Here is a 16,736-nt window from a genome sequence, read left to right on the forward strand (position 1 = left end):
TTGTCTTTGTTCTGAATGGATCAGTCATTCTGCTCCCTACCTCTCCAGTAAAACAAAGACATTGGGCAGGGCTTGTATAATAAAACATAGTGTTTGAATGTGTGGCACCAGTCTGAGTTCCCTCAGGATTTATTTTTATTTACGTTCTATCTATTTCCTTACTTCTTTTTATATATATATAAAGATTTATTTATTATATAGACAGTGTTCTGCCTGCAGGCCAGAAGAGGGCCCCAGATTTCATTACAGATGATTGTGAGCCACCATGTGGTTGCTGGGAATTGAACTCAGGACCTCTGGAAGAGCAGTCAGTGCTCTTAACCTCTGAGCCCCTGTTTCCTTACTTCTTTATCTTTGTTCATTGTAAGAATGGAGCCCAGGGGTTTGGACATGCCAGGCATTCTATCGTTGAGTTGACTTTGACCCCTGATTTTCCTGTGAGCTCGTTGCTGCGTTGGGCAGGACTTCCTCAACTTTTCACACCCCTGTCTTAGCAGGGCTTCTGTTGTGTTTGTTTGTTTATTAGTGTGTATTGATTGTACAGACTGGAGGTTTCGTTGTGTTGCTATCATATGTGCACCTAATATGTGCTGTGCTCACAGTCATGCCTCCTGGTCTTTCCTCCATCCCATTCCTCTCCCCTCACCATCTTCATCACTTTCACCCTAAAAGTGCTTCTTCCTCCCGAACATAGACCATACCAGGTCAGTGTGTGGACTCAAGTCATCCACAGATGTACAGGTTACTCAGAGAGCAGATGCAGTGATAGAAAGACATGCTCTTTGCTTCCATGCCTTGACGTTGGCCAATACTGCAGAGGCTTTCATAGCCTAGACAAGCTTGTTCTGTATGCAGAGTCTATCAACATTTCTAAGACACTCTCATAATACATTGTCGAGTGTGTCCGATGAAACCATGCCTTTACCGTCACAGCTTCATTTATGTTAATAATGTGCCCAAAGCACAGTTCATTTCTTAGTTTGGCTTCTAATCTGTCTCTGCCTCTGATGGTGCAGTGTCTTAGGAACTCAGTTGGACATAGTAAATTTACAGTGTACACGGGCTTAGTACAAATCCTTTTGAAAGATGACTGGTCCATAAAGAAATCAGTTGCACTTAGGAACTGAAGCAAGTTCTGGGTCCTTATATCTCAATACTTTTAAAAGTCTGTTTTATGTGACTCGTGGGTATATAATAACTGAGTAACATACTGGTGCTGACGGCGGGACACTGGGCATTTGGTATTGAGGGTGGTGCTGAGTCAGTCTGTGTCCGTAATGCTTTGATGGATGCCGATCACGCTGCATGCTTGATACTCGTGATGGGGTGCTAAGTCCCATTGTGTATTTTGGCGCTCATGATGTGTGCTAAGTCTTCTTGAGTCTATTTTCCCTTCTGTGCTGTTTTTGTTGTTAACCTGAGGGGAGATAATGTAACTTCCTTGGAAAATGTGATTGGAATGGAAGAATAGATAGAAAACAAACCAGAAAAGAGGATTCTCCCTATATCCTAACCCTGACCCTAATCCCCCGCCCACTTGATGGACTAGCAGGGAAGCAATCCTTCTATAACATTATTTTACACTGGAGCTGTTTGAGTCTTTGAACTTTTGGTTAATTCTACATAAAATATAAAACCTGAAATTCCTTCATTAAGCATTCATGACATGTCCCCCAAACCAAATATTTTCTTGCCTGCACACTCGTGTGAAGCCCCTTACTAAAGACGTAAATATTGAAAAATTGAAAGGACTATGTCTATGGTGTTTAAATGCTTTCCCTAAAATGCTGGTCCATTCTGATGGCGGATGTGAGTTTGGTTCCTCTGAGCTGGGCCTTTGTTTCATGGGACTTCATTCCTGCGCACATCTTCTTGTCCTGCTGCCCAGCCTCTGGATGAGTCTCTGCGTTGACTCCCCCTGTTTTGGAAGTAGGGGCATTTTGTATGTAGCTGAGAGACTTCAACACAGCATAGCCTTTATCTGTGTTCCGTCACAAATGTGTTCTCTTCATGTTTCTCTGCTGCAATTAGTGCTGAAAGCCATTTATTATAAAAGCACAACTCCTAATGAATAGAAATGTTACAAGAACAAAATCTTGTGTGCTTTGTCCCATCACACATCATCCATGTTAATTAGAGAGAGGGGTGGTGGGCACTGTGGCAGAGTCTGGAATTAAAATCATTAATTGACGTCAAGCCGAAGAGAGACAGTTAGCAAGAATCCAGTGACAGCAGGAGTGGAATTTACCTTACTGTTTTATTTTAGGATATTACATTATTTTGTGTATTTTTGCTATGCAGCTTCAATGCAATTTCATTGTAATGGAGAATAGTCTCTTTTTTTTCCCTGCAAAAAGAGAGGTGTGAATATGTGTTTGAAGAAAATAGCAAATCAAAATAAGTTCTTTCCTTTTGTTTCTCCAAAATCTGATAAAAAGTTTTAACTGCCGTTTTAATTTTTTTCCTTGCATTTAAATGATCGGGAATGGTGTGAGATGGTTTTGTAGGTGTCAGCCGCCAAAGCTGCAGCTGCCTGGTTCATTTAAAACCAGAGTAGTTAGTAGGGAAGGATGGGCAAAGATGGACAAGGAAGAGAGGTTGATTGGTCACACTGTGTTTGGAGGCACCAGTTGCCCCACCGTTGCTGATGGCTAGCCTGAGACAAATGGGGTGGCTAAGGCTGAACAAAACCTAACTGTTCAGAAGCATGAATAACCCCTACATCTCAGAGATAATTTGTGACCCCAGGGCCTCAATAAAAGAATAGAGGGGCATTCTTTCTAGCAGTGACCATCTGGAGCCATTAGGGACTCAGCTGCAAGGTAATGGGCTTTTTAAAAATTTTTCATAAAGAAACCATGATATTCTTATTAGGACATAGAAAATATTTTTCTCCCCCGAGACAAACATTTTTTTCTGAAGTAAGTTTCTCCCCCAAGAATGAATCTGTGTAGCGTGCAGATATAAGGAATGTTGCAAGCCCCTTTCCATGAATGGTTTGGGGGTAAACAAGACTTGAAAGGTGAATTTTAGAAGTGAATAAGAAAAATCATATTTGATTTTCTTTTTTTAGAGTTTGGTTTTTGTTTTAGTTTTGCCTCTTAGTTTTTACTTGGCAGGCTTTCACATAGCTCAGGCTGGCAGGGCTGAATTTCTCTCTGTAGCTGAAGATGAACTTCTGGTCCTCCCTCCCCTGTTTCCTGGATGCTGTGTTTGCAGGGGTGCAACAGCATGCTCTGCTAGTGAGGGGCTGGGAGGAGAACTCTGGACAGGCATGGTACCAACTCAGCTGCCTCTCCAGCACTGTCATGCTTTTCACAGTTATTTTACTTGTAAGTTTCCACCCAAAGTACACAGACATGCGTGTTCTCATACAGATACGCACACACAGAGACAGAGACAAAGACAGACAGACAGACAGGGAGAGACAGACAGGGAGAGGGAGAGAGAGACAGAGACAGATGGACCCACAGAGGGAGGAGGAGGAGGAGAGAGATTCTTACTGGTTTTTAAAGATCACCAGTACCATTTGCACAAGAAGCGGCCTTGGTGCTATTCTGTAGATCAAGCTTGGAGATACACAGCAGGGGTCCTGGCCAGTGCTGACACTTTCACACTGAGGTTCTATCACCAGCATGAGCTGCCAGGGAGTAAAGGAACTTTGGGGCTAACATACACAAGGGACAACGAGATTATCAAGAAGAGTAGTTTTCCTGATTGGAGCTGCGAGAGGGAAGCGGGTGCTCTCAGAGGGGACGGTTGTTCTCTGAGTTGGATGGCCGCTGGTGCTCAGCCAGAGGATGCGGATTCGGGTGCAAGGACAAAAGTAGTGGAGTTAGGTCTCATCGATAGTCCCTCATGCTGATAAACTGAGAAACTGGCCTTTTAGAAAGTGTCACCTGAGGCTGGGACGATGGCGCAGTGGGTGAACGTCTTGTCGTGCAAGTTTGAGAACAAGCATGTGGTCTCCAGTGTACCCATAAAATGCTGGGTTTGGTTCTGCATGCCCGGAATCTCAGTGCTAGGGAGGGAAAGAGGATCACCAGACCTCACTGCATAGCTAGTGTAGCTGACTTGGTGAGCTCCAGGTTTGGGGACGGATACAATCTCAAAAAAATTAGGTGGAAAGCAATTAAGAAAGGCACCTGACTGGGTCATCTCTGACCTTGTACACACACAGGAACACACCATCCACCCACACACATGCAATGGGAAATGGTTCCCAGTGAATATTAATTTCTCTATAATTTTGACAGACCATTTAAACTCAGGCCCCATCATCAACGTTGAGAAAGTGATGTGCAGGCAGACTGGGGTGGCAGTTCAGAGGCAGGACTCCCGGAGAGCCTGTGTGTGTGCTCTTCCTGAAGACAGCTTCTCCCAGAGCTCTATAGCCTCGCTTTTAATTGTTCGTGGCTCTTGTGCCGTTGTTTACAGTTCATTTATAAACTAGCAGAAGTCATTCTTCTTCAATTTTGAAGGCTCTAAATTTGGAACTTTCGCTCTGTGGTTTTTGGGGGTTTGTTTGTCTGTTTGTTTGTTTGATTGATTTTTCAAGACAGGGGTTTAACTGGGTAACAGCCCCAGCTATCCTGGAACTTGCTCTTGTAGACCAGGCTGGTCTCAAACTCAGAGAGATCCGCCTGCCTCTGCCTCCCACGTGACAGAATTAAAGGCGTGTGCCACCAGCGCCCAGCTGCTCCGTGTTTTGTTTTCCTTCCTCTCCCCCACCAAAATTTCATCAGATTCCCAAACGTACGTAAGTCTTGGGATAGCAGAGCTGGATTGCAACCTCTTCAACTTGGGAGACCAAGGCAGGAACTTTGTCAGTGCAAGATCTGTCTGCACTTTTTTAGCAAGTCCCTAAACAGAGTGAAGAATGGGCTGGGGAAATGGTTCAGTGGCAAAGCCCTTGCCCAGCATGTGTGGGGCCATGGATTCCATACCAGCGCCATAAGACGTAGACAGACAGATTTATGTGAATGCCCAGGACCCGGGCTTTTGATGAGATGATTATCTTAAAGTGACCCAATATTGTCTAATAGTAAAGTGGGTTGTTAGAGGTAGTAATTAAGATTCAGACTAACAGTGTGTTAAGCTTAAAAAAAATGGCTCCTTTCTTCCTGATAGTTGTTTAGAGTCTTTGTTTTGATTTTTTTTTTCGTTGAACCTGAGTTGAGAAAACAGTCATGATGCAAAGAGTAAAATTATCTCTTAACTATGCAGCACTTTCATTTTGGATACCCAGTAGTAATTGATTTTTATAATTATGTCCTTGACGATCATAACCGTAGAAGGGAATGTAGTAAAAATTTGCTCTTTGCTTTACTAAATTGACATTAGAATTTATATCACTGTTTCCCTTGTGAATATTCTACAGAAACCCTGCTATTAGAATCTAGGTCTTTCCCAGGAGAATGTCTTAACTTTCTAGTATATTCCATCTCTAACAAGGCCCTGGTTTCCAACTCAGGAGGTTAAGGTATTTCTAGGGAGTCTGGCTACCTTGAAATTTTGCATATTCTAAGTCTGTCCATTTCACTGTAGTTTTGTTATTTCTTTTTTCTTTGGTATCCAGCTTATGTATGTCCTGGAGTTTCATTACCTAGTCATCTGTGTTTGGACAATGGGGTTAGTTTCATTTCCTTGCTGTAGTAAAGCAGCAATAAATATGAGGGTGCAAATATCTCTATCATAGGGTGTGAAGGTCTCTGGGTGTGTGCCCAGAGAGGAATGGCTGGAAGGAATGGTAGACCCCTCAACAGTGAATAAGGGTTCCCTTTTCTTCACATCCTCTCCAGCATTGATTCTCAGCTTTCTTGATAGCAGCTCCTCTGACTGGGGTGACGGGGATCTCAGGGTAGTTTTAGTTTGCAATTCCTTGGTGCCTAGGATTGTTGAAGACTTTCTAAAAGAGTTATTGGCCATTTCCTCTCCCTCCCCCCCCCCCCCGCTCTCTGCTCATTTGCTGACTGGAAAGCTTTACTTACTTGCTGCTTGCTTCCTGTAGTTCTTGGCAAACCCTAGCTATGAGCCCTTTGTCCAGAGTGTAGCTGGGAAAGGTTTTCTGGATAGTGGGCCGCCTGTGTTCTCTGCTGGCAGTTTCTTTTGCTGTGCAGAAACTTTTTAGTCACATATAGCCCCATCTGTTGACACCCAGGGACAGTTCATGTGTTATTGAACTTCCAGTAACAGTGTCTTAGCTGTTGGAGGGATGGACACACAGACCGGTTATTGTTGTTGCATTAGGCGTCTACTGTCCGAAGTGTTAGTTTTCTTGTCTTGCTTGTTCTGTTGCTGCCATGAAATTCATGGTACATTAAGAAGGAAGGCTTCACGTCAGCTCACAGCCCGAGGTTACCGTCATCATGGCAGGGAAGGTATGGCTGCAAGAGCGTGAGGCAGCTGCTCACCTTCCACCTGCAGCAGGAACGGGAGAGATGAATGCTGGCAGCAAGCTTGCCTTTTCTTCTACCATTATATTTAGAATGGGTCTCCCAATCTAGAAACTTCGCAGCAGGTACACCCAGAGGTCCGAACGGTGATTCTAAGTCTATCAAGTTGGCGGTCAAGGCTGACAACCTCTAATGTCTCTGTTTCGCCGTGGTGTATTCCAGCCTTTGTTTTCCCTCACACGTACCCCACATGGTATTTTTATGCATGCAATGTTAAAGAGCAAAGCCTGCGCTCCCAGATGCTCAACACAGACTTCCACTGAGCCTCATGCCCGGCCCAAAGTAAATTGCAAAACAGTCTTGTCAGGAGCTACAGAAATCTTGCTGAGCCCACTCGGTCATAGTGGATGATTGCTGAATTCTCTTCAATAATATTCTGTTGAGGATTTCTGCTTCTATGTTCATGGGAAATTTTGACCTCTAGCCGTTTTCTTTTCTTATCTCTTTCCTCTCTCTCTCTCTCTCTCTCTCTCTCTCTGTCTCTGTCTCTCTCGCATGCACACCTGTGGCATGATTTCCACATGATTTGGGTATCTTTCCTGGGTTCTTTTCAATATATAATGCAGGTGTCCTTATGCAAACGGAAGTCTGGTTCAAATATGAAGAAAAGTAAATGGAATTAAAATGCATCTAAAATCCTACTGCACAGAGAGAACTCATAGCTGAGCTTCACGTTTTTATTTTAGCACATTTGTGCTTCCTCTGGGGCACGGTGTGATCCTTTCATATGTGGTGTAATGATCAAGTTGGGGAGAAGACTGCAGCCGTCTTCTCAAATACTGCCTTCAAATCCTGACTTCTGTTTCGGGGTGCACATTGCTGCTAGCCGAGGTCACTGCACTGTGCAACAGAAATGAGATTCTGACCTGGCTTCGCTGCTGTGACTTTGACCTCTCTGCAACCCCTCCCCATCCCCCATGCAGCCCTGCACAGCCTCTGGCAGCCCCTGTTTGACTCACTGCTGGAAGATGTCTGTCTGTGCATCTGGCTTCTGTCACTGGGCATGATGTCCTCTGACTTCATTCACACTGCCCTCCCAGATAGAGTCCCATTCTTTACATGGCTGAATAGTACTCATTTGTATACCTCTCCATTTTTGACCACTTAGATTGATTTCCCCATCAAAACGATTGTGAAAACTGGTGCTGTAAACAGATGGATGTTTATGGAAAATTTTGGTGCATAACTTTTTAGCAAATCACTTTTTGTCTTAAAAATCCAAAGAATTAGTACTGAGAGATGACTCAGTGGGTTCAATTCCCAGCACCCTCATTGGCTGGCTAAGCGTGCACCTGTAGTCCAGCTCCAGGGAGTGCATGTTTCTGGCTCCTGTGGGCTCCCATATGCACATGTAAATAAAAAAGCAGAGACACGGAATTGAAACAGGAAGGTAAGGATAAGACATCACACATATGCTCAGGCATGGTTTCCCTTTCTGTACCTGTGCTAGCCTGCAGAATGTGCGTGGTGATTTTGAATGCTTCAGAGAGCCTTGCAGGGTTTGCCTAAAAGCCTCATACACATCCATCCCCGGGAGAAGGGTACTTTCCCCCACTTCTTTGCCGTTGCTGCATTACTTTTAGATAAGCAATTCAATTCATAACTGTGGAATGAAAATACTTCTCCCCTCCAAAATTATCAAAATTTAATTGAGAATTATTATCTTTTAAATAGGGCAAAAATTAATATCAACATAATTTGAAGGGGGTCTCTGTATAAAGTAATTTAATAAAATCTTTAAGTCAGTAAAATGATCATGTAAGATCTTTTCCTAGCTTTAATGTAGGCAGTTTTATGTCAGGAGTTGATTGTGTGGGTGTCTTTTATGTCTTTGATCAATACTGGAATTCTATTCTGTCTGAAAAACTGGAAATCAAAACTCTGATCTGGGGGACTTCTGCCACTGATGCGGTGGGATGAGCACTCATGCTGAAATTTCACAGATCTCCATATGGCGTGGCTTTCCTCTGAGCAACACGTATCCATCACACCTACACATACATGCAGACAGGTGGCAGATATGTATCCATCACACCTACACATACATGCAGACAGGTGGCAGATATGTTTCCGTCACATCTGCACATACATGCAGATACATGACAAATATGTATCCATCACACCTACACATACATGCAGATAGTTAACAGATAATTATTCATCACACCTACACATACATGAAGTTTGACACCAAGTTAAATTAATAAAACAACAGTAGGCAATGGATTTGAAGCTCTGATGACCTTCCCAGCCTTGGGCTTTTGACAGGTTTATGGTATCAGGCATTAGTTTTACCCATGGGGCAGGACTTAAATTTAACCAGAAAAGTAGTTGGCTATACGAGTCATCGTGTGCACAGGCATGCAGATGCTAGCGGTCACCATGAGCTGTCTTCCTCTGTCACTTCATTGTTTTTGATGCAGCTCACTGCAGCTCACTGGTTTGCTGGTCAGCAAGTCCTAGGGATTATCCTGTCTCCTCAGGGCTGGGACTATAGGTGTCTGTCCCTCCGTGTGTACTGAGGCTCAGACTCAAGTCCTCAGCAGCAAACGCTTGACGGTCTGAGTTGTCTCTTGGGTCCTTGCTTTTATTTTTTGATGTCAGCTAATCAGTGCGCGTTCACTTTATCACTGAGTCATACCGACATGAACAAAATGATTATGGTTAGTGTGTATGGCATTAAGTGAGAGTCTAAAATGTGTGTAAATCATCGCTCATCACACACCTCCCCTAGAACTGCACGAAGCGAAGTGCATCCCACGACACAGCTCAGTGAAGGAGCCTTCGTCGCTTCATGGAAAAGGGATAATTTCTCCTGCTTCAGCATTGTTCTGATTTTACAGGATTCAAGCCAAAACGCGTGAATTTAGGGAGCGGCAGGCTCGAGAGCGTGACTATGCTGAAATCCAGGACTACCATCGGACGTTCGGCTGTGATGAGGAGCTGCTGCGTGGGGGCATGTCATCCTATGAAGGCTGCCTGGCCCTCAATGCCAGACCCCAGAGCCCCAGGGAAGGGCATCTGATGGACACGCTGTATGCACAAGTGAAGAAGCCACGGAGCTCCAAACCTGGGGACAGGTAGGTGCTGGTTGTCACGGTTGCGTCTGCCAGCCCTGCAGGTTCTGGGCAGTGGAGAAGATGGTTTGTCAGGGCCCATGGTAAAAATGCTGCTTATTAACTGCCTTTCAAAGGCTGTTGCATTTAACGGTATTGAGTTGGCACAGATCAATGCCTGGTGGGATGAAGAGAGAGAAGTTGTGATTGCTTTCCTTACAGTCCCAGCCGAGCTCACCCTGCTCTTGACGACCCTTGGACTTGGCCTGTCTGTGGCTGACAACTCAGATCAAAGGCAAACTGGAAGCATAAGCAGTGTTCAGTGTGTTCTTGTCTTGCTCGAAGGGCTCCCGGGTAGGATAACTAAATGCATTTGGACCCTCTTTTGGATTATGACTTAGAAGGGCCACTTTGGGGGTGGCATAATTTTATACTATGAAAGAATTAGTAACTAGGAAAGATAGCACATCTATTCTACAAGAGGCTTGTTAGGCACCGTAGGCTTCAGGTCAGGGTGTGTTTATCAGTACAGCAGACAGAAAGAAATGACGATTGTGTTTTAATAGTTACCTGGTTATTTACGCATTGAACCAAGTCTGTGAGCCTGTGTTACTGACATACACTTATTAAGCTCTATGCAATGCTGGTATACTTACTTGAAATGGTGATATGCATATTTTCAGATTTTAGCTGGAACAATCTTGAATGGATCTTTCCCCACCCCTCCCTTTATAGACTCAAACACCATATGGAGTTTAGCTTCGAAGAGAATAATTCGCGTTTCCTTTCATATCAAACATGTGCACGCTATTGTCATAAACAATACACCAATCGTGTTCTAAACGTCGCTTACCGCTCTCTATGGCAGCTGGGCTTTGTAAATTATAAATGGTTTTCCTTAAAAACAGTGTTTCTGAAGCATTTATGTGCATTGGGCTCGCCTGAAAGGCTTCTCCAAACACTGGCTGACTACTGTTTTGATGCAGTAGGTTGAGGGTGGAGTCCAAGAACTGAAATTTTTTTTTTTAGGATCCCCTAAGTAATGCTGGCCCTGCAGGTCATGGTTTCAGAGTCCTTTGCAGGACACAGGCTATGGGCTCTGCTGATGTTTTCTCCCCTCTGTTTCCCAACAGCCCTCTTTGTAACAACTGACTTTAGCTATTAGTAGCAGAATCTTGCAAATGCAGAAAGCAACTTCCGGCAATTACAGAAAGAAACATTTTTAAAAATAGCAGACCGGAACAAAGGCAAGCATAGCAGCTCCGGAAGGAGCGCCTCCCACGGCAATTGTCCTGGCCCTGCACCTTCCTTGTTTAGACTTTTTTCCTGATTGTCTCAGAAAATCTGTTTGACATTGAATATGAATCCTCTAACATGAACACTTAGGGTGGCTCTGGCCTCTTCGCCGTGTCCCCAGAAGGCTCCTGTGTGTATTAACAGATGCATCACGACTCGAGAATGAAGTTCTCATCAGTGGCAGGGACATTTTCTTTAAAAGCTTTTTGTCTCATTTCTGCCGTGATTGTGGAAGCTGTCTCCAGAAGGTTGAGTGGCACCCGAAGGTGCCTTCTTGAGAGAAAGGCCACCCAAACACCAGCACTTCTGGCTAGTGACTCCTGGGGGAACAGGGAGAACAGGGAGAAGATGACCTAGAGATTATTGATGGCTGATAAAAGAGCCAAGCGTTTCTACATCTCCCACACTCACTCAAAAATCTGAAAGCCAGGAGCAAGGCTGCAGCAGTGACCGTCAGAGAGGGCCACCCTGCTCTCTCTAACGCAGACAGCTGCCTTAAACCAACCCAGCACTCCCCGAAAGCTGCCCTCTCATCTGAAGGCTTCAGCAAGTGTTCAAAGGGTGTCGTCTTTTTAGGGTGCTCCCTCCTCCATCTGGACCCGCGGTCTCCATGCCCTGCTCTGCTAACCCAGATCTGAAAAAGGCCCGGGCTTATGCCCACCCACAGTCTGCTTTACAGGGAGGGCTATGCTAAGCAGAGATCAGAACCATAACTTTGACACCCCTCTCCTCCAAGGCTGCTCCACTTTACCTGGAGGGCCGTGATGTATTTTTGCTGGGAAAGAAAAGATTATAGACACTTGCCAAATTTTTTACTCTCATTTTTGCAGAGAATGAGGTACCCGTTCATGACTAGTGGTGGTACTACTTTAGTCGTGACCTTGGTGCCTGTCAAGCCCTTTCTCGCTCACCTGTTGTTGAATATGGACTTAGCTTGGGAGCTTGGCCTCACTCCAGTGTCTTTCTTGTTAAGGAGAAAGCTCTGGAAAAGCTGCTCACGCTTGGGTCGTGTAGAAGCCCTTTTCTTTAAAAAAAAAAAAAAAAAGCGATCTCTTGTTACTGTCACACGGCTATAAATTGCTGTGATTATAACATTTCTTAAATACATAATAAAGATAACATAAGACTGGACTCCTGTGTAGAACCATCGCATGTCTGATAAAACTTTAATCTTTACAAAGTTAGATATAGACAAAATGACAAACCCGTTGCATGAACGGGTTATGCAACCCGTTTGAACCCAGTGAACTATGTTAGCATAGCCAGTATTATTTTTTTTCCATCATCATTTTATTTTATTGGTGTGTTTTAACCAGAGTCAGTAGGAGGAGCAGGTGTGATGGTGCACGCCCATCATGCCCATGCCCAGGAGCTGGTGTGATAGTGCACGCCTGTCACGCCTGTGCCCAGGCAGGCTGGAGTTGGTTTTGATATGTGTGTGAGGTGAGTGCAAATTCACCTCACCCCTCCCTCTCCTGATTCCATCAATGCTTTTGCAAATGTGTGGCCCATGATCTTAGACTGGAATATGATATTGATATAGCAGACAGCGACTTTCATGAGCCTACAAGGTGATCTAGGCTATGCTGATATGAACTTTAAAAAGTAATCGTTCTAATGGAAATATGAAAGTTAAAACCACTCAGAGAGATGTTTTCTCTGATGAATAATGTACAGATGCTTGTTGACTGACTAAATGTCACCAGAATTTGCCATGGGTCTCTGTTGAACTTTGCTATTCAGATCTCTGTGTTTTGTGGGAACGCAGGCATTGCTGATAAGCTGAGGTGTACTGCTCCGATTTTCTTTGTTCAGTAAAAAAAGCAGCCCCCAGGATTCCTTGCTCAGTCATTCTGATGGATCTCACAGCCAGAAGCCCAGAAGCAACCTAGGAAACATATTAAAAGACATGAACTTGGTGTCACAATGGGCATGCTTACCCTATTCCACATATTGTGTGCACAGTGACTTTCTAGCACGCATGCAGATATGTTTAGAGATAGATTCATGCCTCTGTGAGTGGGTCCACAGGTGAATTTGGTAACCTTCCCTTTATGTCTGTTTAGTTTCATGCATGTTTGTTCTGCCAGTCTTCCCAGCTGTATCAGAACATGTATACTGTAGTCATGGCACCAACTTCTTTTCGTTATCCGTGTCCTTGATAACACTTTGGTTTGCACATTAGATATACGCTAAATAGGCAGACACTAATCTTTGCTCTGTGTGAATAGTTAGGCTTAAATTCACCAGAATGTTAGTAGGCTTCTTATTGAGTCTATGTATAACTAGGGACTTCAAAGACTTAGGCAGGGCCTGTGATTCGTAAGCCTCCTATATTACCATGGCTAAGGTAACTTCTTTGGCCGCTATGCCCTGGTTGGCCAAGAGCCCTGTTTCTGATGCAGTGTGCATTGAAAGACACTACCAGTTACCTACCTAACCAGTACCTCTTCTCTCCTCTCCATTGTGGAGTAAATCCTTGTTTTACTCTGATAGGCAAGTGCTTACCTAAGTGTTTCAGGTTTTAAATGCCTAGTGAGCCATGTGACGGAGTTCTAACTAGTAAGCATTGGAAGCAGCTGGGCAAATGGAATTTCCTGCAGAGCTAGGTTTTCCCCCCTGGTTTTGTATGTGTGTAAGGGTGCGTGTTCTCATATGCCTGTGCGTGCATGCAATGTGTCCTGTGACTGAGGATCTCCCTCGCACAACTGAAGCTCTCGATCCCTTCCATAGCACATTAGAATCGCGAGTGTGTTTGGTATTGCACTTCAGTGTTTTCTGATTTTCTTCCAGAATCTTGGATAGGTGCTCTAGGGTGGGCCTTACCTAAAAAGCCTAAAAGGGAAGGCCACGTAGAATCCGCTGAGCAGTGGCAATTCCTTCCTGTCAGGCCCTGGCCCTTTGTCAGCGTGAAAAAATCAGTCTGTTGCTAAAGTTGCTTCGTTGAGATTTCTGTCTCAAAAGACCAGATGCTAGGGTGGATGTAAGGAACCGTATACAGAAGAGCTCAAAGAGAAGCCCTCTTCTCCTCTTTCCTCATCCCCTCTCCCCTTCCTTCCCTCCCTCTTTAGCTGTGCTCCTCACCCCTGCTCCTCCTTCTCCTTTTTAAAGAGAGAATCTTACGTATCCTGGGCTGACCTCAAACTCACTACACAGTCAAGGATGACCTTGAACTCACTACATAGTCAAGGATGACCTTGAACTTGTCACCTGCCTGCCTTCGCTTCCCCAGAACTGGGGCTATCTGATTCATGCTGCGTTTTATCCATTGGATGTCAGCCCACAGAACCCTCCTTAACTGTTTAAGAGTCTTTTAGATCCTAATGACTCCCACCTCCGCGGACGATTCTCCTACAAGATCAGAGGCAGCTGAGATCAAGAACTTGAACTATGCCAGCAGCACGCCAGAGTTTGGGTCTGTGCTTTCATTGTGAGCTGAGCACTCTGTCTTGTTCCTTTCACCTGTGACATGGGGCTCAGAGGCATTGGCTCACGAGGCTTGGCAGAGACCAGCTCTGTTCAGAGTGAAGCGTTGAGCTCTGTGCCTGGTGCATCCTAAACACCATTCCAGTGCATCCTAAACACCATTCCAGTGCATCCTAAACACCATTCCAGTGCATCCTAAACACCATTTCAGATTCATGTTGCAGCTACTTGTCACTTACAGAATGGGCTTTAATTCTAAAAAGCACGGTGTCCCCACACGGGTCCAGAAAACAGTGACTGAAATAGAATCGAGGGGCGACAGCTCATAAAGTGTTTCCTCCAGCAGCAGGAACTTACAGACTGGGTGCCCCCGACTCATCTGTGATCTGAACAAGGGTGGCAAGTTTCCATCAGGGTCTCTCTGTCGTTTTCCATGTATTTCTTTGAGTTGAACGCTCCTTGCTTTTGTACTTTTGCATGGAATCTCTCGGACGCCTTCATGTTCTCTTTTCATGGAATTCCTGCTGATCCCTAACCCTTCTGCAGAGAATCTTCAGCCGCTTAGGCTTCACCATATACTCTTGACAGTTCTGTCTAATTTTAGAGACTGCTCAGAGAGCCCAGAGTCCCCTCTTATCTCACCACAGTGTCAACAAAGTAGAAGAGGGTTCTTTTTCAAGGTGGAGCCCGTTCCCCGAGCTGACTGGGTAGGGCGGCTGCCAATGAACCCACCGCAAGAGCCTTTCCCACGTGTGCTGAACTCGTGGGAAATCTAATCCTATAGGTCTGGCTGAGGAGTGCCCACTCGTGACTTTAATACCTTTCCCAGTTGACTTTTCTGCCGCTGACTCTTTCATATCGGGAACACAACGTTCCTAGGCTATCGGAAAGGAAAACATGGGTTCTAGCATGAGAGAGTCACGAACGTCTTCTCATAGCAAAGTCGTGGGGTAATTACGATCATCACTGGACACGGTCCATTGCATTCACAGCTCACCTTGACTCAATCATTTTATTAAGCGACTGTCTCGCCTTTGTGATATTATTCCTGTATTTTATTCATTATTTCTTAACAGCCCTAGCTTCCTTTCCATACAAGTTATGTGATTCCATGTAGGAAGTTTGGGGTGCCCCAGATTATCACAAAGATGTGCTGAAGTCGTACTCAGGAATGTGCACCTTGTGATCTGTCTTTGTATTCAGACCCTGGCCTCGAAGGCAGCTCCGGTGGACATTTGCTGACTGTCGCCGTTCAATCATCTGCCACCAAGAATGCATTGTCCTCAAATATAATTGAAATAAAGCCAGAACTGCGCTGTTACAAATCTAAATGCGGGGAAATAGTAGGCTAGACTCCCTGAGCTTGCCCAGGATGCCTTAATGGAAGCATAAATACCATAATCATATGCTTTTTGCATGCATTTCACCATGAAGGGAAAATGCCAGTTTTAAAAGAAAAGACCTTTATGAACTTGTTCCCCCTTCCCCACTAAAACTGGCATCCTGCGGAGTCCAAAAGAAGTCTGACAGACACAGAACAAAACTAATTTTCTGAGATGCAGGCCGTTATTAAACGTGCGCCCTTTGGAAAATGCTGGGTCGTATAACGAAATCCCGTTTGCTATTCAGAGAGTCAAAGACTCTACCTCCACTCACTCCTATTATGTAGGTCCGCTTTTCTTGAAATGTGAGAAGGTAGTTTAGGAGGGGGGTGAAAACTGTCGGTGAGTCCTGTGCACCACTGGACCCAGACCAGGTGTCTGTCCCACCTGCCCTCTGTCCACTTCTGTCACTGGCTGCTCCTGTAGTGCGACCCTCCGTGAGCTCTCTCTGCTCCATCACTCCCTTCCAGCTGCATTTGACTTCCTGCTCGCCGTTGGCTGGAGTTTACCAGCGCCCTCTCCCAGTGGAATAAGCCTCTGAGAAGCAGAGGGCTTGTACCATCACAACCATCGTCTTCTGGAGACAGGACCCTTTGGTAGTAGCACGGGACAGGTGCCCGCCAGTTTGCCAAGCTAAGGAATTTTGAGTCTTTCTTTTCTACAGCACTGCTCCCATGGCCCAGAGGAGTCTCCCAGCATCCTTCTTGTCTCCAGACTTGTTATTGACACGCCCCCACTTCAGCCACTACCTGGGTTTTAAACTTATAATTAAATATGACTACGTCTCACCTTGACTTAAAATTATCCTTCCGCCTGTGTCCAAGATGTAAGCTATTGCCTTAGCACAGGACTTCTGGCTTCCCCAGCTTCTCAGTTCAGGCCCCTCTCCTATGTATCCTGCAGTGCCCCATTAGTTCACGTCTTTCTACTAACTCTTTATCAGGATAAAAGTATAAACCTAATTGTACCAGGTGCACAGGTGAGCCACGCAGCTTTTGGTGTTACAAGTTCTGCAAATGGTATATTTTGGTGAGGAAGGGTGTCTTAGTTATCTATTGGAATGATAAAACACCATGACCGAAAGAAGCATGGGGGCAGAAAGGGTTTATTTGACTTGTACT

At 44.9% G+C, this 16,736-nt stretch overlaps 1 protein-coding gene across 20 annotated transcripts in view; it reads left to right on the forward strand.

Annotated features, from left to right (window-relative positions):
• Nucleotides 1-16,736, forward strand: part of Pard3 (par-3 family cell polarity regulator) — a 512,103-nt gene that overhangs the window by 379,035 nt on the left and 116,332 nt on the right. For all 20 annotated transcript variants that reach the window (XM_087900660.1, XM_087900650.1, XM_087900645.1 and 17 more), the window contains one exon: nucleotides 9,299-9,535. In XM_087900660.1, the coding sequence (XP_087756786.1) occupies nucleotides 9,299-9,535 (237 nt within the window). The remainder of the gene's footprint in view (nucleotides 1-9,298; nucleotides 9,536-16,736) is intronic.

Source organism: Myodes glareolus, chromosome 22 (assembly GCF_982192425.1).
Source record: "Myodes glareolus chromosome 22, mMyoGla1.1, whole genome shotgun sequence".
Lineage (NCBI taxonomy): Eukaryota > Metazoa > Chordata > Mammalia > Rodentia > Cricetidae > Myodes > Myodes glareolus.